This window comes from Peromyscus eremicus, chromosome 7 (genome assembly GCF_949786415.1).
Source record: "Peromyscus eremicus chromosome 7, PerEre_H2_v1, whole genome shotgun sequence".
Classification (NCBI taxonomy): domain Eukaryota; kingdom Metazoa; phylum Chordata; class Mammalia; order Rodentia; family Cricetidae; genus Peromyscus; species Peromyscus eremicus.
The window spans coordinates 90,738,072-90,758,486 of NC_081422.1; the positions used below are offsets into that span (position 1 = coordinate 90,738,072).

Sequence of the window (20,415 nt, forward strand, 5' to 3'; positions counted from 1 at the left end):
CTGCAGCCCAGGATGGCCTTGAACTCTCTACGTAGCTGGGGTTGGCTTAAACTTATTCCATTTCCCAATTGCTGGGATTATAGGCCTGTACCACCACACTGGGTTCGAAATGCTTTAGGGTCTATGATTTTAGGCCATGTTTCAACAGTCTTTAGCCAATTACAATATCGTAACCAACCACTTTTTTGCATTTTCCCATTCATCGATTTTGTAGATGCCTATTCCTTCTCTCTTTCTTGGTGTTATTATTATGCCCAGATTGTGGGCCCCCCCAAAAGACCACCATGGAGACCAAATCTTGTATGTAAAAGCAAAGAGCCTTTATTTCAAGCTCAGAGCTTGGACTCTCTGTCTGACGAAGACACAGCAGTGAGGCCAGAGAGCCCAGAGCCCAGGCAGGGTGGGGTCTTTATCATAGCAGAGGTTTGGGTGAGGGGATTTCCAGGGTTCAGGACCCTAATTAGCTGACATTTGTCTAGGGGTATCTGTAAAAGGAAAATAGGTGTGTGGTAGACTCGGGGACATCTGGTGATCTTATCTAATCTTATCTAAGGGTTGGAATGTTTTGGGATGTCTGGTACTTCCCCTTAGATGCTGGCCCATCCCTGGGTGGAACTTTGGATGGGGTCAGCTTATGGCTTTTCCTGGATCCAGGTGTTGCCTGTATCTAAGCCTGTCACAGAAGCTGTGTCTGGGCCTCTAAGCCTGTCATGGCAGTTGTGTGGTCAAGCTGTTTTGCACCCCACCCCCCACCCCCAGTTATCAACCTTCACTCAAGTTGGTGCGCAGGACAAGGGGCCTCCACCGCCTTAACATGCATAGGCTCATCTCAGTTGGATATTACTGAGAAAGATGGGCATGGTAGCTCTTTGCCCATGCTAGGCCATTTCGAATAAGAGGGTCTCTAGCAGCAATGACTTCCTTAGTCATGATGTTACCAGTGAAGCCTTGGCCTCCTCCTGGTGACTTAGTGGCAGGAGGGACAGAATGAAACCCATAGTTTAGAAACTGATTTGTGCCGAGCAGTGGTGGCGCACGCCTTTAGTCTCAGCACTCGGGAGGCAGAGGCAGGCAGACCCTTGTGATTTCAAGGCCAGTCTGGTCTACAGAGCTAGTTCCAGCATAGCCAGAGCTGATTTGTTTGTCTCGAAAAATTAAAAAAAAAAAAAAAAAAAAGGAAAGAAAAGAAACTGATTTGTGGGACAGGATAGGCCCTGCTGAGTGGTCTTAATGAATTTTAGAACCTGAAAGGGGATTGATGGCAATGAAAAATGTTCATGCATGACAAGCAGTGTCTTCCTAGATAGGTCTGTCTGGCCATGGAGATAGGTGACATCCATTTGCAAATACAGCGTCTGTATTCAGTTTTTTGCCTGTGAAATAATGAACAGAAAATCATGAGTTAAGAAAGTAATAAGGGCTGGGCATGATGGACCCCACCTTTAATTCTAGAGTTTGGGAAGCAGAGGCAGGCAATCTCTGTGAGCTTGAGGTCAGCCTCTTCTACTTAGTGAGTTCCAGGCCAGATAGTGATATATAGTGAGACCCTGTCTTAAAAACAACCAACCAACAAACAAAAGAGACAACAGGTGGGTTTCTTACTGAAGACATGCTTTCTTCTACCTTGACAGGGTCTCATGTAGCCAGGCTCGCCTCAAACTCGCTGTGTTAGCTGAGACTAGCTTTGAGTTCCTGATTCTTTTGCCTCCATCTCCCAAAGGCTTTAATAACAGGTGTGCACCAACTAACCCAGATAATATAACTCTTACTGTATCTTTCCTTTTTGTGGAGGAAAGATAGTAATGTGGAAACTTTTACATTTACAGTATAGACTGTTGTGCTAATTTGCCATTAAAAGTGACAGTACACTTTTTCTGTGGAGGAAAGGAGTATGTGGAGACTTTTAAATTTCCAGTATAGATTGCTGTGCTAATTTGCTATTAAAAGTGACAGTACACTGGACAGATGCCAGTAATAGAGAAAAATGCCTTGGTTTACTATGTCTTAGACCTTAATAGTAGCCAACAGCACCCCCTACCCCACTGAAAACACTATCATAAAAGGGCAAAGATCTTTGAGAAATGATCAAGGTAGCACTTTTATATCCATCTGGTTTTATTCATTTATTTATCTCTGTGCGTACATATTGAAGTATGTCCAGGTAAACATGTGTGCACATGTGTGAAGGCCAGAGGCCAACCTATGTTGTAATTGTTAGCTATTATGTGGCGCTGTGTTATTTATTATGCGGCACTGTTTACAGTGCGAGAAAGCCCACTGTAAGAGTTTATTAGGGGAAGGCGAACAGAGGGTAGTGCTTAGGCCTATGGAAATGGTCTACAGAGAGAGAGAGGAAGGAGGAGGAGGAGGAGGAGGAGGAGGAGTCTGTGACGCACTTTTTATAGATTTCCCTGCGCATGCGCATATGGGCTTATGTAGCTATGCCACGCATGTGCACAAATTACATGACCATGCAGCGCACGGATTATGTAGGACGTAAGGCACCAGGATAATTACACCTCTTGCTTGGATACTGGACAGTGAATGTGAGGTCATGTATCTGGGGGAGTGGCCAGGAATTCCAACAGTAATTCCTCGGGAGCCATCTACCTTGGTGTTTTCTTCCTTCCTTCCTTCCTTCCTTCCTTCCTTCCTTCCTTCCTTCCTTCCTTTCTCTCTCTTTCTTTCTTTTTTTTTTAAAAGTGTTTTGGGAATTTCATGCAATACATTTTGGTCATATTCATTCCTTTCCCCCAACTCCTTTCAGATCCATTCTCCTTCTCTATCTACTTATCAAATCCAATTTCTGCTGTCCAAGTACTATCAGGTATGGGACCATCCACTGGAGCGTGGTCCACCTACCAGGAGCCACATCTTAAATAAGACTGGCTTCCCCTCTTCTAGCAGCCATCAATTGCCACTGGCTCTTAAGCTAGACTTTCCTGCCCACCTCCTCTCTCCATGCTGGGCTTTTGTGCGGCTTGAGTTTGCACAGTGCTGGGCATGCTGTCACAGCTGTTAGGAGTTAATCTGTGCAGCTTCCCTGCTGTGCCTGGAAAACGGTTTCCTTGTGGTCGTCCACTGCCTCTGGCTCTTACAGTCTTTCTACCCCCCTTCCACAGTGATCGCTGAGCCTGGGGAAGAGATGGCACGATGCAGATGTCGCCTTTAGGTCCGAGCATCCCACAGTCTCTCATGCTCTGCCCCTTGGCCAGGTGTGCTGTCTCTGTGCTAATCATCATCTACTGCATTACAAAGCCTTTCTGATGAGGGTTGAGAGATGCACTAATCTGTGAGTATAACAAGTTATTAGTGTAAGGATTATGTCCTTAATTACGTCACCAGCCTGCGACAGCATCCCAACCTAAAAAGCGGGCGTGTCCTCTGTGCCCTCTCTCTTTCCGCACTCTCTCCTTCCGTATTCTCCCCCCTCTGTGTGCTCTCTCTCTCTCTCTCTCTCTCTCTCTCTCTCTCTCTCCCTTTCTCTCTCAACAAAGCTCTAGAAAGGTAACCATGGCTCGTGACTCTTCTGTCACCGATACATCTAGCACTCTCCTCCAGCACTCTTCTCTATCAGCATGGCTGCCGCGGGCCAGCCACGAGCGTCGCTGTTAACCAACAATTAGGAGTCAACTTCATACTACATTCACTTAGCATACTAATAGTAGTAGACTCCCCCAAGGGCCTACGACCCCCCTATTCATGGGCTCATGGCCCCAGTGATGGTGCCAGGCATGGGTTTCATCTTGTGGAGTGGGCCTTAAATCCAGTCGGAAAGTGGTTGGTCACCCCCACGACACTGTGTCACGGCTGCACCAGTGGGGTGTCTTGTCATTGTTGTACCTGGGAAGGTCACAGCTGAACGAGAGTGATGGTTACTTTTGTTGGGGTGGGGGCGGGCAGAACAGCTTGACCACACAGCTGCCATGACAGGCTTACCGGTAGGCAATACCCAGATCCAGGAAAAGCCATAAGCTGACACCACCCAGGGATGGGTCAGGGATGGGGAAGTACCTGACATCCCAATCATTCCAACTGTCAGATAAGGTTAGATAAGATGGCCAGATGTCCTTGAGCCTAGCACACACCTATTTCTCCTTTTTGCTGATACCCCCAGACAAATGTCAGCCAACCAGGGTCCTGAACCCTGGAAATCCCTTCACCCCAACTTCTGCTATGATTAAAACCCTACTCTGCCTGGGTTCAGGGCTCTCTGCTCTCACTTCTGTGTCGGACAGACAGAGGGACCAAGCCCGAGCTTGAATAAAGGCTCTTTTCTTTTACATACGGAGTTTTTGGTCTCCGTGGTTGTCTTTTGGGGGTCCCCGAGATCTGGGTATAACAACTTTGTCTTCCAATAGTCTGCATAGCACTGTCTAGCATTTTAAGAACTAGCCAGTAAGGATGAAGCCTCCAGGTCAGTACCATCTTGATTTCTCCAAGCTCTAATGACTCACATATCTGGTGCCTTCAGCAACAGGGTCTTACGATCAAGTTCTGGGGGCAACCAAGAGCACTGTCAATAGTCTGTAATTCTGAGGGTCTGTGGGGCCTCACTGGCCAACAACTCCAAAAGAAGTAACCCACTTCTGGCACCGGGCTTTTTATTTGTTGGCTTGTGTTGTCCAGTAGGGGTGTTGTTAGCCCATTATAGTATAACTCTATTTGAACTCTGTATATGTGCATGCATGTATATATTTTAGGGAAACTTCTAGGAGGTTTTTATATGACTTTCACAAAAAGAACTTTCCCAAGAGGGCTTTACTTTACTGTTAGGCATTTCTCCTCATAATCTCTCCTATCCTTTGTCCTTTCATCCCCAACCCCATTTATTTGTTTGTTTGTTTATTTGTTTATTGGCTAGATTGCTAATTAGGCTAGGCTGCCTGGCTAGGGAGCCCCAGGGATCTGCTGTCTCCACCTCCTCAGCTTTGGGATTATAAGTGACACCAAGCCCAGCTTTCTACATGGATGTTGAATGTTGGAGGTCAAACTCAGGTTCTGACACTTGTACAACAAGCTATTTACCAATGGAGCTATCTCTCTGTCTGGTTTTAAAACAATGAGACAGCCAGGTGTAGTGGCACACACCTTTAATCCCAGCACAGGCAGAGGCAGGCAGAACTCTGTGAATTCAAGGCCGGCATGGTCTACAAAGCCAGGACTCTGTCTCAGAAAAACCAACCAACCAACCAAAAAAACAAAAACCCAAAAAACAACCCCAAAAGACAAAAACAAAACAACAAAACCAACGATCCTTTTTGGTTATTTGGTTCTTTGAGGATGAATCCAGGCTTCACACATGGATAAGGTTGCATGCCTTTGTTACTTGAATAAAGTGCTGGCAATCTTAATCCTGTGGAAGGTCAGAACTGAGACTGTGAGTCTCCTGGTGATGTATGGGGCATATTGTGTTTTCTAGTAACTCAGCAAAAACCAATTAAGAAAGAGACAAGTCAGAGTGAAACTCACACCTTTAGTCCCAGGACAAGGAATGGTGGATTTCTGTGAGCTGGGGAAAAACAAAAAAGGAGAGAAAGAGAGAGAGAGAGAGAGAGAGAGAGACAGAGAGAGACAGAGAGAGAGAGAGAGAGAGAGAGAGAGAAAGGAAGGAAGGAAGGAAGGGAGAGAAGAAAGAAAAAAGAGAGAGAAGGGGATGATATTCATTTTAATTGATTACAGGGTGTTTTTGATTGGGGGATCCTTTTGTTACTGCAGAGCACTTAGAAGCATATCATCAGAGACCCGAAAACCTGTCATGAGACATTATGCAACATACATTAGACTAAGTTTTCATATGAAGAATAATGACCATTCCTGGATCCAGACCCATGAAACAAAATACACACGCAGTGAGTCTCGAAAATGACTGGAGGTCAGAAAACACAGTCATAGGTTGTAAGACCGCAGTTTCCCCGTAGCTTTGGAGGAGGGCAGGGGGAGGGGTTGGGGTGGGGGGAACATGGGACACAGCTGCAAACAGTTACACTCTGCAGCAATTCAACACTTTACTACTGCGCCAGCTCTTTGTTCAGGCCCAATCAAGGTGATTGCTTAGAGGACATCAAATGCACAGAAAGCAGCTGCGTCCGTGCATCTGGCATCTCTCCAGGAGTGGCTCCCTCTCCCTCCCTTTCTCTTTATTGAATATTTTTGTTTTCCTTTCTGAGGCACTCTCACACTGTATACCAATTGACCTGGAACCCACTAGGTAGCCTGGGCTGGCCTTGAATTTGTGGCGATTCTCCTGCCTCAGCCTCTCAAGTGTTATTAGGATAATATTATGTGCTGTGAGGTAATGCTTTTGTACACTGGTTTAATAAAACGCTGATGGCCAGTTAGCCAGGCAGGAAGTATAGGCGGGATAAGCAGACAAGGAGAATTCTGGGAAGAGGAAGGCTGAGTCAGGAGACGCCCAGGGAGCAGCATGTAATGGCACACAGGTAAAGCCACAGAACACATAGCAACATATAGATTAACGGAAACGGACTGAGTTTAAGTGTAAGAGCTAGTCAGTCGTAGACCTGAGGTAATGGCTAAGCAGTTTTAATTAATATAAGCCTCTGTGGGTCTGAGCGGCTGTGGACCGGGCAGGACACAGGAAAACTTTCAGCTACAATTATGAGCAACCATGTCCAACCTGTTTGGGTCAGAAATATTTGTGTTTTAAAAATACAGAAAGAAGAAAACAAAACACCAAAAGGCACAGTAGTGATGCCTGTATTCTCAGCACGCGGGAGGAGACGGAAGGAATGCCACAAGTTCAAGGCCAGTCTGATGTACAGAGTAAGACCCAGTCTCAATAAACATACAAACAAATAAACAAAAAATTATAACACACACACACACAAACACACAGGGGAGACTATTCCCTCACTGGATGGTAGTAACGGTGCTGATAATTTGGTATATAGCAGTCTAGGTTTTTAAATGCATGTGTATACTTCTTAATTTTCGTTTCAAAACTCGTCTTCTACCTATTACTTAAAATCACTTTGTTTTGTAACATGTCTTTTGTTTTTTTCTTCCTGTGTCATTAAATATTTGCCCTATTTAAAAAAAAAATCGACTTTACGTAGTGGAGAATGAGAGTATGTAAATCATTATCACCCAAAACACAGCACAGGCGCCTATGAGTAGAGACAAAGATCTTTGCAGATCCGCAGCGGGCCTGCAGGAACACGCATTTGGCAGGGAAGAGGGGTTGAAGCTGGAGGCAGTGTCCACTAATCTCTGAGAGATGATGTTGTTGTCTTACTGCTCGCCTCTTGGTATAACCACCGTCCCTCTGACGACAGTTTAGGGGAGGGTGACCTAGAAGACCCTAAACTCTGGTGTCAAAGGCTCTGTCTGTCTCCACTGAGGTGCACGCCTCATCCATACAGTGCCCCTTGGCGGCTGCTACTCAGCCATACAGACGGTAAAGAATTTACCTTTTTCTTCTTTTTACTGGTTTTATTAGAATTCTTGCTATGTTTCCAAATAGATGTGAAGGTGTCCGAAGAGATCCGGGGAGTGACTGTAACTTTTAAGGGTGGTAGTTTACCTGAGCAAAGAGAGCATAAGCATAAATGAGCAGAAAGGCTCACACTGTGTAGGGGGTGCTCTCAGGCCTAAGAGCCCGGTAGGAATTATTACAGTTGGCTCATGAAGAACTCCCTGATACTCTGCAGTCCTAGGACTCTGGAGGCCCCAGGACCAGCCTTGGTTACATCACCAGCTCAAGTTCACCCTGGGCTACAGAGACCCTGTCTCAAAAAAACAAAAACAAAAACAAAAAACAAACAAACAAACAAACCCAAAACCAGAGGAAGAGGAGAAGAAAATGGGGGAGAGATACAGGCAAGGCAAACCAAACTCCCTCTTTAGCAGACAAGAATGTTAGTGTGATTTCATTAAAGGAGATTAGAAATTCTCTTGTTGGCTTGCAAATGATACAAACACAGAAGGCACTAAAAGAACATTAGTTTCATCATCGGTGACGTTTCTAACGGTTTTACGGTTTAAAACGATGCCTTTAGGGCTAAGCGACAAGAGATTCGTCCTGTGAAATCCAAGCAGCTCACCCTTTTCTGAGGACTCTTCACTGGTGTTCAAACTACCAACCTAATTAAAGTGCTCTGTCAGATACAGCCCATAATGAGCCCAGCTCATGAAATAAATGCATTAAGACTATTCATGATGCACACTTAGACTCAATTTCAGAATCGCTGATGTCTTGAGCCTTAGATTGCCTTTTAATGCTGTCGAGATGAGGTACTTGCATTTCCAGGTGGGCACTCCATAATTAGCCTCTCATTTATGTAAATTGAGCCATTTACTAAGCAGGCAAGACATTTTCCATTCCAGATAGGTACTCAGTGGAAATCATTTCCCATCAAGTCACCAGAAGCTGGTTCTCATCACATTCCCTGTAGGAATGATGGGGGATTGCCTGCAGCCCAGTAATGGTGTCTGCCAGGTAGAGTGAGAAGCAGCTTACGGCCCCAGGAAAACCAAAGCACAGTCACGACCTGCCTTCTGCTTACTGCACTTAGAGTTAGTGTTAACAGAATAATCCGGCTGAACTTCATCTTAGCTCTAATGGAACAAGAAGTGGGTGTTCTGTTTCTCTAAAAGAAAAGGATAATTGAAAAAAATCTTAGAATCATTTAATTGGTCATTAAACATGCATGGCTTTAGTTTGAAATGGAGGAATACAGCAGACCACAATCGCCCTGTAATTCTCTTTAAAACACTGCCAGCGAAGGAAAAATGCAACCTCTAACCATTTTCCTAAAGAAATGATGAGAGCAGGATGCGGCTGCCAGTGAATTCTCTGCACTCAGCCTGCCCCAGAGCACAGTCCTCACTCTCCTCAACACTGAGGTTCATTTTCATATCTGTTTTACATGGAGCCACACTGAAAATGACATTGTTTGCTCTCCCTGTAAAGGCAGTAAGAGTATACTAAAGGAGAGGCCGGGATGGTCCCCACTAACTGACCTCGCTTCTCTCGTTTTCCAAGGGTTCCAGGGCCACAAGTCACACAGTGCTGCCTGCCAGTTGGCGCCAAACCCCTCTTGAATGATTAAGAAGTACACTGTGGTCCTGGTTCGCTCTCTCCCTCTTCTCTCTCTCTGTCTCCAAGGTATCCTTATGTAGCCCAGGCTGCCTCAGACTTGAAAGGCTCCAGTGCCTGGCTGGCTCAACTGTGGTCTTAGGACGGTCGCTACTTCAGTTTTACAATCGATTTCTGTACAAATCACTTTAGGGCGGGCTGAGTGGAGACTAGAGAACAGGAGAAAACTTTCTTGGAGAATAAGAAAGGAAAGAGAAGGGCTGGAGAGATGGCCCAGAGGTTAAGAGCACTGGCTGCTTTCCCAGAGGTCCTGGGTTCTATTCCCAGCAACCATATGGTGGCTCACAACCATTTATAATGAGATCTTCTGGCATGCAAGCATGTAGGTAGAACACTGTGTGCATAATAAATAAATCTTAGAAGAAAAAAAAGGAAGGAAAGAGAAGACAGAAAAAGCAAAAGCAGTAGAGAAAAAAATTCATTAAAAAAAAAAAAAAAAAACAGCCAGGCTGGGGCATGCTGTAAGCCCAGCTACTTCAGAGGCTGAAGGTAAGAAACTACCTAGACACTAGCCTAGAAGAATAGGGGAAAAGTCAGTACTTGAAGGACCAAAGGGGACACACGACATTGTGACAGTTCTTGGGCTCTGTACAGGTCTCTTGGCATGTTGACACAATGGGGTTAGCCTTTGACAACGCCCCTGCTCCTTGCACAGTTCAGATTTGTCATTTAACAACCAAACAGTTGTGACGAGTCCGGGGCCTGGAGAAGAGGACGGGGCTTTACCTGCCTTCCTGGCGCTCAGTGCTTCCAGGATGGCACCTGCAGCCTTGTCTCCCAGGACGTTGTTTCCAAGGTCAATTTCCCTTAAGTGAGGAGAGCATTTGATCAGGCTGCACAGAGACAAGGAAACAAAACGGCTTTGTGCCTTGCAGGGCTCACGGTCCCTCGACGAAAGTCAACCTAGAATTTCAGGGACTGGCCTTTCTTTTCAGGCTCTCTCCAGCCTCCCTGACCCTTCCCCAAGTGGCTGCAATGACCTGACTTGAGACTGGAGAGGTGTTGAGCCTGGCTTGTTGAACCTGGATGTCTCTCTACTTTGGAATATTTTACTTCTCTTAGGAAAGCCGATTCAAGCTCTTACTGCCACAAATCTTTCGTTCATTCATTTACTTTAAAAACTTTACATGTAAGACTTCTTAGTCATTTATATTTTATATACCAGTAAAATGTCAAAACATTTGGAGGGATTGACAAGGGCTTGATAACTTTCAGTATGTCAAATAAATAGTAACTCTTACTTGGTGATTTTTTATTTTATTTTATTTATTTATTTTGGATAGGGTCTCTCTATGTAGCCCTGACTGGCCTAAAACTAGCTATGTAGATCAGGCTGGCCTCAAACTCACAGAAATCTACCTGCCTCTGCCTCCCAAGTACTGAGATCAATTTCACATAAAATTAAGAAAGGTAAGATGTTGTGGGATATTTGTACACTGTATGAAGACATATGCTGTGACTGGTGTGATAAAAAGCTGAAAGCTGGCCGGGCAGTGGTGGCGCACACCTTTAATCTCAGCACTCGGGAGGCAGAGCCAGGCGGATCTCTATGAGTTCGAGGCCAGCCTGGGCTACCAAGTGAGTTCCAGGAGAGGCGCAAAGCTACACAGAGAAAACCTGTCTCAAAAAAAAAAAAAAAAAAAAAAAAACCCAAAAAAAAGCTGAAAGCCAGGCAGGAGGTATAGGCGGGATTTGGGGGGAGAGAAAGGAAGAGGAGGAGCAATCTAGGTATGCTGGAGACGCCAGGAGACACGGAGAGGAAACAGGAGGTGTAAGATGGAAAAGAGGTAACGCCACGTGATAGAATGCAGATTAATATGAATAGGTTCATTTAAGTTAGAAGAACCAGTTAGCAACAAGCCTAAGGTATAGGCCGAACTTTCATAATTAATAAGTCTCCTGTGTCATTATTTGTGAGCTGGCGGCCCAAAGGAAAATCCGACTGCAGCAAGCTTTGGGGCTGGAGAGATGGCTCAGCAGGTAAGAGCACTGACTGCTCTTCCAGAGGACCTGAGTTCAATTCCCAGCACCCACATAGCAGCTCACACCTGTCTGTAACTCCAGTTCCAGGGCTTCTGACACCCTCACACAGACGTACATGCGGGCAAAATACCAATGCAGGTAAAAATAAAAATAAATTATTTTTTAAAAAAGGCAAGCCTCAGAACAAAAATTTAAAATCAGGTGAATTTAGCTCTACGAGGACAAAACTCACTGTACTCTTCTCCTACTTCAGTACTCTAGGCCCAATCCTGCTTAGTTTGCAAGATCAGCAGAGACCGGGAATGTTCAGAGTGGTGTGGCCATGGCGTTTTCCTTCCTCATTTCTCGGTGGGCTTTTGAGAATCCTTGGCCTGGCAGGGTTCTGCTGGCTGGTTTTTAGAAGTCTCTGGCATCTTGTGTGGAGGTGGTATTGAGGCAAAGACCTGGGCTTCTTGTCAGCTCTGCTCTTTCGTTGACCGTGTGATCATGGGCAAGCCATATGCCTTCATGGGTCTAACTTTCCAGATCTGCAAAACTAGCCTGACAGAGGCTTTGTGGCCTGTTTTATGAGGTTGCAGTGAAGACAGAACTGTTATTTCCTGAGTGCACATTAGCGCTCAGTACAGCAGGAACTAAAGGAAAGTTAATTCATGGTCTCCGCTCCGGAGTAAATTATGATGTGCTTATCAAGAGATCAATGCTGAGTCATTATCACATAAGAAGGCTTGAACTTTCACTTAGGGTCAACGCTGCCTTTATGGTCATGTTGACTCTGCTGCTCAGCTGTACACACTTTCCGCTGATTCAGCAGCCGGATCTGAAGCCAGGCCTGTGCAGCCCTGCCAGACTCTTATCAAAGATCTTGCTCTCAAGGAAGTCATCTGCCGGGGGCTTGAGCAGTTTCACCTTCCAGATCTATCCATGTTCTTCAGACAAGATGGGTAAGGACAGGGTACTAGGGGCTGGAGAGATGGCTCAGTGGTTAGAGGACCTGCTGTTCTTGAAGAGGACCCAGGTTCAATTCCCAGCACCCACATGGTGGCTCACAAGTGTCTGTAACTCCAGTTCCAGAGAACCTAACCCTTTCTCTGATCTCCAAGGATACCAGGACATATGTGGTGCACAGATATACATGCAGGTAAAACATTTGCACACATAAACTAAGAATAATCTAAAAAGAATGAAATGATAAAAGAAAGGGATGCTTCTAGGAAAAGGAGCCCCATGGAAGGGAGGCAGGGATGCTGGAGACTGACTTGGTGACTCCGGTCTGTAACTAGGTCAACTCTAGGAGGCTTCCAGGGAGCTGAGTCTCACTGGTGTGTCTGCTGCGCCTTGGTTGCCACTGGGGCCACCCCCAGGCCTAAAGGGGGCGTCCTACAAAAGTGCCTCCCAGGGGCTTTGTGGGGCTGAGGTCCAGTTCAGTTTCCTGTGCAGTGCTGAACCCAGACGCCTGGACATAGAGGGAACTTTATTTGTTCCTGGCCAGAGGTGGCGCCTCCTTCACTCATCTGTCCTAATTTGGACAAAGGATGAGTTAGATCTCTGAACACTGCTTAGCTCTTTGCATAAATGATTTATTCAACCTGTCACTATCTCCTGTGTTAGACACTATTACCATGATCATTGGAACCCCTGAGAAGATTAAAGAAAACTTAGACTGGGCAGTGGTGGCACACACTGTTAATCCCAGTACTCAGGAGGCAGAAGCAGGCAGATCTCTGTGAGTTTGAGGCCAGCATAGTCTACAAACCAAGCCCCAGGACAGCCAGAGGTATACAGAGAAACCCTGTCTCAAAAAACAAGACAAAACAAGCAAACAAAAAGTAAAGAAAAGCAAGAGCCGATTCTCTGAGATCAGTAACATTGACAAGTTTCTAACCAAATCTTAGAAGACAGAGAAAATGCGAATGTTCAAGGTCAACAAAAGAGACGATGTCTCCACAGCTTCTACAGTTTCTAAAAGGACAATAAAGAAATATGAATAACTTTATTCTAACACATTTGACAATGTATACAAACAAATTCTTTGAAAGAAGAAAACTAGAATATGTCAGGCAGAACCCCTCAAAGCAGAAGAACCTTATTCTTTTTGTTGTTGTTTTTTGAGACAGGGTTTCTCTGTGTAGCTTTGAAGCCTGTCCTGGATCTCACTCTGTAGACCAGGCTGGCCTCGAACTCACGGAGATCTGCCTGCCTCTGCCTCCCGAGTGCAGGGATTAAAAACGTGCACCACCACCCGGCTAGAGCCTTATTTTTATTCAACATGTTTGTTTGTTTCTATGTAGCGGGTTGAACCCAGGCCCTTGTGTGTTCCAGGTAAACTGTAACACCAACCTAATATATACTGCTTTGAAAAATGAGTTTTGATTAAAATCTTCCTTGCTAAGTGTGATGGCACTTGCCTATAACCCCTGTGTTCAGGAGGCTGAGGGAGGAAGGTCATGAATTTGAGACCAGCATGGGCTGCACAGTGAGACTTATATAAAAACACAGAAACCCTTGCTAGGAAAGCTCCAGGTGTCAAGGGCTTCACCGATGAATCTAGCAAATTAAAGGAGACCGTCATCATAATGCCACGGAAGTTATGTCCTCAAACAGAACGAGAGGGGACATTTCCTAAGCAGTTCTGTAAGGCCAGACAGGCTCTGATCCCAAGCAGGCAAAAGTGTTACAAAGAAAGAAAGTATGGATCGGTGTAGCTCATGGATGTAAACACAAAAATCCTGAACACGTTTTTAGCAGTTACACCAGCAATATATTAAGTTCAACAAGATGCTGAAATAGAAGTTACTGATGTAATTATCTGGGGAAGGGCAGCATCGATCGCCAGCTGGGAAGCCTTCCCATCTCTCTTGAATACGGGAGAACAATAAGGAAGGAGTTTTTTTCTGCCGAGATAATAAATTGCTACCCAACATGCCTTCGGGCCTCAGACCTCAGCTGTGCCCAGTGCTCTTGCCCGCCACTGGTGCTGTGGGCCTGGCCACGAGACAGTGCTGTCCAGAGCCCTTTCTGATCCTGCAGTTAGTTCCTGAGTGGTTGTGAGACCTGCCAACGGCTTTGTCAGCTTAAGGTGCAGGTCCAGCAGAGATGGATGGGGGATGCCTCAGGTTGTCAAAATGGGCATGACAAGGAAACACTGTTTTCTAGCTTCTGAGAATTACAGTTCCTTATTTCTTTTTTAGGAGTCCGGGGTGGAGAGCTTTCTAACTGAACACAAGAATGTGCACTCCAAGCAGGCTGCCCTTCCTCCTCAGGTGACATCGATCAGGTTTTGAGTTATTTCCTGACCTTGGAAGGATGTTCTAACTCTTGCCTCCTCTCCTGCCTCAGCCGCCACCCTTTTAATCTGAGGCTCCTCGTGAGGTTTCTGAGGGGCCCAAGTGCCGAGGCCAGGACTGGTAAGTGTCCCTCTCTGAGCTGAGAAGCCACACAAGAATTGCTAAGAGGCCGTGATCAGCCGTGTGGTTTAACTCCAGCACTTGAGTTTTAGAGAGGGAGTGAGTCCAAAGCTCTTACTGTTCCCCACCAGGTTAAGGTTCGAGTGAGTTCCAGCAATTGCTCCCCGTCTTTTCCCGTTCCGTCAATGCTGTTATCTGCCAAATGCAGCGTCGCTACCCAAGGGCCGGCTTCCATCAATCGGTTAGCCTTTTTCTTGACTCCTGCAAGAAAAATCAGAATGCTGGCATTACTTTTAGATGATAGAGCCCCTATTTATTATCAGCTAAACAGATTTTTTAATAGAGTTTGCATATACTGGATTTGCGGAAAATTTATTTTGCAACACGGTCAGTGAATATATATGTGATTTCGGAAGTCCTGGTTTTACGTTCGGTTCTGCTTCATTCTTTACAACAGAGACCCCAGATTGCATGATAGACAATCCCATCTCGGAGTCAGATATCCACCATTAATCTAACTAAAGAGGAATATTTCTTGGTGAATGAATTATCCACTGACCCTGGGGGGTTGATAGTTTTTATTGAAAGGGGGTCTAGCTCATTGTAGGAGTCTGAGAAACAGCCTCATTTTCTGAGCTTTGGGCTCTAGAAAACATCAGAAGAAGAAAAAACACCTGCCTCAGTGACTCATGCATGACTGCATCACCGAGGGCCGGAGTCCTGCGTCTGGTTCGCCCTCATCCGGCTGCTGAGTTTTCTCAGAGTTCCTTGTCAGGGCCACGAAATGGCACATCTCACACATTTATTTCATCATCCCAGTTCAATTTCGGGGGTTTGGGAAAGAAGAAAACGTGAAGGGGTAGAGGAAGAGAAACAAGCTGCCAGTATAAGTCAGGCTCATCCACTTGCCAGATGAGGTGGGAAATCTGAATCACTGGTCCCTAAGCCAGAAAGTTCCCAAGGCCTACCCATGCTCACCGTTCTGTGGACTGCTTCAGATGGGGCTGGCCTGAAAGGAAATGGCTTGACTTCAAGGAGGGAAGAGCCAGCCAGCAAAGGTGCCTGCTGCCAAGCTTGATCCCTGGAACCCAGGTGGTGGAAGGACAGAGGAGAGAACTCTCTTTCTCTCCCTCTCCCCTCCCCCTCTCTCCCCCTCCCTCCCTCTCCCCACTACACGAAGCCAGGTAAGACAATGTGGAACTTGAGAGAATATGTCTCTACATTGTGTCGTAAAGGCAATTTAAGGGATTTTAAAGGGCGCTTTAACTAATCTGCTCCCCGTGCTGGCTTGAGAGCTTAACCTCAGGGCTAGACAAATTTCCCTCGTACTCGAACTCATCCAGCAGGTATCTCTGAGCTGCTTCTGTGCACAAAGCACTGGTGTGCGTGCTGGGGATCTACAGGAGGAACTGAGCCTTCCTCACACACACAGCTGGCAGAGGCGGATCATAGCTGGTATGTGTGAGGTGTTGCTGGCAATCAAGCCCAAATATTCAGTCCTTGGAGGGAAACTGAGGTTTTCAGGTAAAGGTGATAACTTTGGAAATTTTGGGATTGTTGTTGTCGGTTTGCCACACGAGGTAAAGGCACCTGCCACCAAGCCTGATAACCCGAGTTTGATACTCAGAATGCACATGGTGGAAGGAGAGATCTAACTCCCATGGCTTGTCTTTGACCTTCACATGGGTATAGTGGCACACATATGTGTGGGCATATACACACCCAATAAAGAAATAAATGTAAACAATGTTTCATATTTAAACATTGGATCTTTCTGGTTTGCTAGCTGAAGAAAAAAAAAGGTAGAAACTATACCTTTAAAAACAGGATTTGAGGCCGGGCGGTGGTGGCGCACGCCTTTAATCCCAGCACTCGGGAGGCAGAGCCAGGCAGATCTCTGTGAGTTCGAGGCCAGCCTGGTCTCCAAAGCGAGTTCCAGGAAAGGCGCAAAGCTACACAGAGAAACCCTGTCTCGAAAAACCAAAAAAAAAAAAAAAAAAACAAAAACAAAACAAAACAAAAAAAACAAAAAAACCAGGATTTGAGCTGGGTGGTGGTGGCCCATGCCTTTAATCCCAGCACTCAGGAGGCAGAGGCAGAGGCAGAGAAATCTTTGTGAGTTTGAGGCCAGCCTGGTTCACAAAGTGAGTTCTAGAACATCCAGGACTGTTGGTCACCAGGCTACGAGGGCAAAGGGGGCAGAAGCAGCGAGCACGGCTTTGTGTGGCCTGTGAGTATGAAGGAAATAGCCTTCCAGGAGGCTGCTTCAGTGTTACAGCTCAGCTCTATTCCAGAGGGAGGGATGTATATGGGATGGGGACAGCAGCTGGGGCCTCACCTAATCTGCATTTGGCAGCATGGTCCCACCATACAGCTAGGAGCACAAAACCCAGTTATCATATGGGCAGCAGGGGGAGAGCGTCTGCAGGGGTCTGTGTCAAAGGTCATGCTTGAGATAGGCACCCAGGCTTAGGGACAGCTTCCAGAGAAGGTCAGGTCTCTGAGCCTAAAGACACTATCCAGGGAGGGAGGGAGCCCTGCTGGAAAGGGAGTCCTCCATTTTGATCGAGCCCAGAGAGCTGTCTGGACAAGGTGGACTGCAACCTTGAGTGCAGGAGACACCAACACAAACCGGGATTTGAAGGGCTGGAGTTGACAGCTCACTGGGTGAGCGAGCACTAGCTCGGGACACCCGATGCAGTGTTCTGCTCCGACCCCTGAGCTTCAGAGGTGCACACACACACACAATGTGCACGTGTGCACATACATAAAGTTCAATCGGTTTCTTTACCTATGACTCTAATCTGCTGGATAGTTAGATGAAACAGATCTTACTTGAGCTTAAAGATGAAAACTGGCCCACCTTTTTTAAAAATATTTATTTATTTATTATGTATACAGTATTCTGCCTGCATGTATGCCAGATCTCACTACGGATGGTTGTGAGCCACCATGTGGTTGCTGGGAATTGAACTCACGACCTCTGGAAGAGCAGCCACTGCTCTTAACCTCTGAGCCATCTCTCCAGCCCCTTATTTTTATTTGGAATAAATAACAGATCTGAATTTTGTCATTGCACCCAGAGCATGGCCTTGATAGCAGACGACAGTGGTCAAGAATAACGTAACAGCACCGACGTACTAGGACACATGCAATATGTATGTGGCACATGGCAGATACGTGAATGTTCATGCTGGGAAGAGGAAGGGCAGAATCAGAGGAATAGTGAGCAGACACAGAAAGAAGCAAGACAGACGTGCTATACTGAGAAAAGGTACCAAGCTATGTACATGGCAAAGCACAGATAAAAATGTGAGTTAACTGAAAATGTAAGAGTTAGCTAGTAATAAGCCTAAACTATTGGTCGAGCATTTATAATTAATAATAAGTCTTTGTACATTTATTTTGGAGCCAGTGGTCCCGAACAAAACTCCACCTACATGTTCATGAATGAATGAGTGAATAAATGAATGCCTACCAGACTGTCAAGTACAATCAAGTCATTGATTTACAGTTACCATTCATTGTTGTTTTTGAGTATAATGCCTTGATTCCACTCATGAACATGAATGGGATATGATTTTTCATTTATAAAAATTTTTCACAAACCTAAATGCCTTTGAAAGTTGAGTCTCTGTCCTGATGATACGGACACTGATCACACCAGCACTCATTTCTTTCTTTCTCCCAATTTCCACATACCAGAAAGTAGCAGTGGGTAAAACCTGAATCAACATGCCGGGGTTGAGGGCTGAAGGCCCCATTCCTATACAGATGTACAACTTCATAAGGAGAGCCACTGCCAGGCATCAGCACCCTGATGTATCTATCAGCTCGGTGTAATGTGTGCATGAGGAGAGGGAGCCTGATCGGCCTGTGATTGACTGGGCACAGCTTGCATCCCCATGGGAAAACTATCTCAACTGCTCCAAATCTGGCATCAAGGAGTAATGAAAACACCATCTTTGTCCACAACAAATGGACCAGATTGACATGTGGACCTCTCATGAGCTTCAAGAACTCTCAAAGAAGTCAGGAAGACAGCTACCACTCAGGGCAGCGGTCCTGCTCTGGGGCTTTAGCCAAAGCAACACCAAGTTCCTCTTGCTGGGTGGAAAACAAACTCGTTGGAATGCAGATGAGAACACACTCAGCCCCTGGTCATGCTTTATCTGCCCCCGCTGGATTCACTCTAATCTATTTTTACTTAATCTTATTTTTATTGCTTTAAAACTAAGCAAGGTGTAGGGTGAAGAGAAGGCTCAGCAGTTAAGAGAACTAGCTGTTCTTCCAGAGGACCTGGGTTCCATTTTCAGCACCAAGTCTACAGTTCCAACTCCAAGGGATCCAATACTCTTTTTTCTAGCCTCTGTAGGCACCAGGCACGCACATGGAGCACAGACAAAATGCACACAAAGAATAAAATAAACAGGTTCGCTAACAATAGCTGTCTGCATGCACATCTCTGTTGCTGAGACCCTGACTTTGGAGTAGCCATGCCCTGTGGTGCTTGAGAGGCAGGGTGGTACAAGAAATGCACAGAACATCTAGGTTTCAAACCTCTCTTGAGAATGTCCTGTGGCTCCTACAAAGTTTCTTAACATCTATGAACCTCATTGTAAAAGAGAGGGCATGATCCTGTCTCCCAGTATCATTGTGAGGGGTGGCTGGGAAGCAATTTCAATGTCCCATGTCGAGGACCATAGTGCATGGCAAATAGTGGTGCCTTGCTTCCCAGTGTCTTTTCTGGGTTCCCTGAGTTCCCCAAACACTGCACGCAAGTCACCTGGTAACTTACTAACAAGGTGTCTGCCTACCAAAAGGTCAGATGTATATTTCTGACATTGGCACACGTAGTCTGGAAGTCACTCTGCAGATGGACCCAGGTCCACTCAGCTGAATGAGTTTCTATCTTCCAGACAGTCCATTCTCTGTGTCTTGGAGAACTGCCCAAGATCAACAGCTCAGTTCCACTGTGTCACTGTCCCACTTTGAAACCATAATGTCAGCATTCAGAAAGTGGAGGCAGGAGAACCAGGAGTTCAAGGCCATCTCAGTTACTAGTGAGTTCAAGGCTCTCCTGGGATACTAAAGACATTGTCTCAAAAACCAAACACCAATCAACCAACCAAACCAACAACAAAGGAAGCAAACAAACAACAAAACCCAAACAAAACAAAATCCCTAAAACTCCAAACAAACAAGCAAATACTTAAAACCATTAAGCCTCTATGTCATTGTCTGAATGCGAAATGCTCCTAGGTGCATGTGTTTAAACACGTGACTTCCGGCTGGAGGTGCTGTTTTGGGAAGTTGGCAATCGTATGCCACTAGAAGCTGGCTTTGAGTGCTATTCCCATTTTCTGGTTCCGGCTGTGGCCTCTGCTCCCCATCTGCCGCTGTGTGTGAAGCTCTGCCACACACTCCTGCCACTGAGTACTTTCCACCAGGATGGGCTGTGAGCTCTCCGAAACTGTGAGTCAGAATACGCCCTTCCTCCGTTAATTGCTTCCCTCGGGTATTTTGTCAAAGCGATGGGACTGCTGCAGCTTGATGGTCATCACTTTTGGTTAGGGGCCACTGGCCTCCCCCATGCCACTCTCCCCAGGGTTGACCACAATAGCCTCCTCATCCTCTGAGCTATTTCTCATGGGGGGTGAGAGGTGGGGAGGGGACAAGGGCTACTCTGCTTAGAATGGCCTCTTTCCCGCTGTAACACTTCGCACTCCTTCCCCTGAGCGCTCTCTGTGGGCCAGATCCCAAAGGTCAAGTGTAAATATTCATGGCACCAGCGTCCTCCCAGAAAGCTCCATCCTCTCTCTCACCTTGTGACCTCCTTTGGGTCCAGTAGTGGCACCACACACTCTGTAGGCACCAGGGCCTGCCATGCTTATCTGTAGCATCTTC

The 20,415-nt window shown here is 46.1% G+C and overlaps 1 protein-coding gene across 1 annotated transcript in view; it reads right to left on the reverse strand.

Annotated features, from left to right (window-relative positions):
• Positions 1-298: 298 nt before the first annotated feature.
• Positions 299-20,415, reverse strand: part of LOC131915287 (uncharacterized) — a 34,808-nt gene continuing 14,691 nt past the window's right edge. Inside the window, exons 7-11 of the mRNA XM_059268398.1 lie at positions 14,637-14,769; positions 9,848-9,954; positions 7,434-7,546; positions 1,245-1,373; positions 299-485 (exon numbers count right to left, since the gene is read on the reverse strand). Of these exons, the coding sequence (XP_059124381.1) occupies positions 1,362-1,373; positions 7,434-7,546; positions 9,848-9,954; positions 14,637-14,769 (365 nt within the window). The 3' untranslated portion in view covers positions 299-485; positions 1,245-1,361. The remainder of the gene's footprint in view (positions 486-1,244; positions 1,374-7,433; positions 7,547-9,847; positions 9,955-14,636; positions 14,770-20,415) is intronic.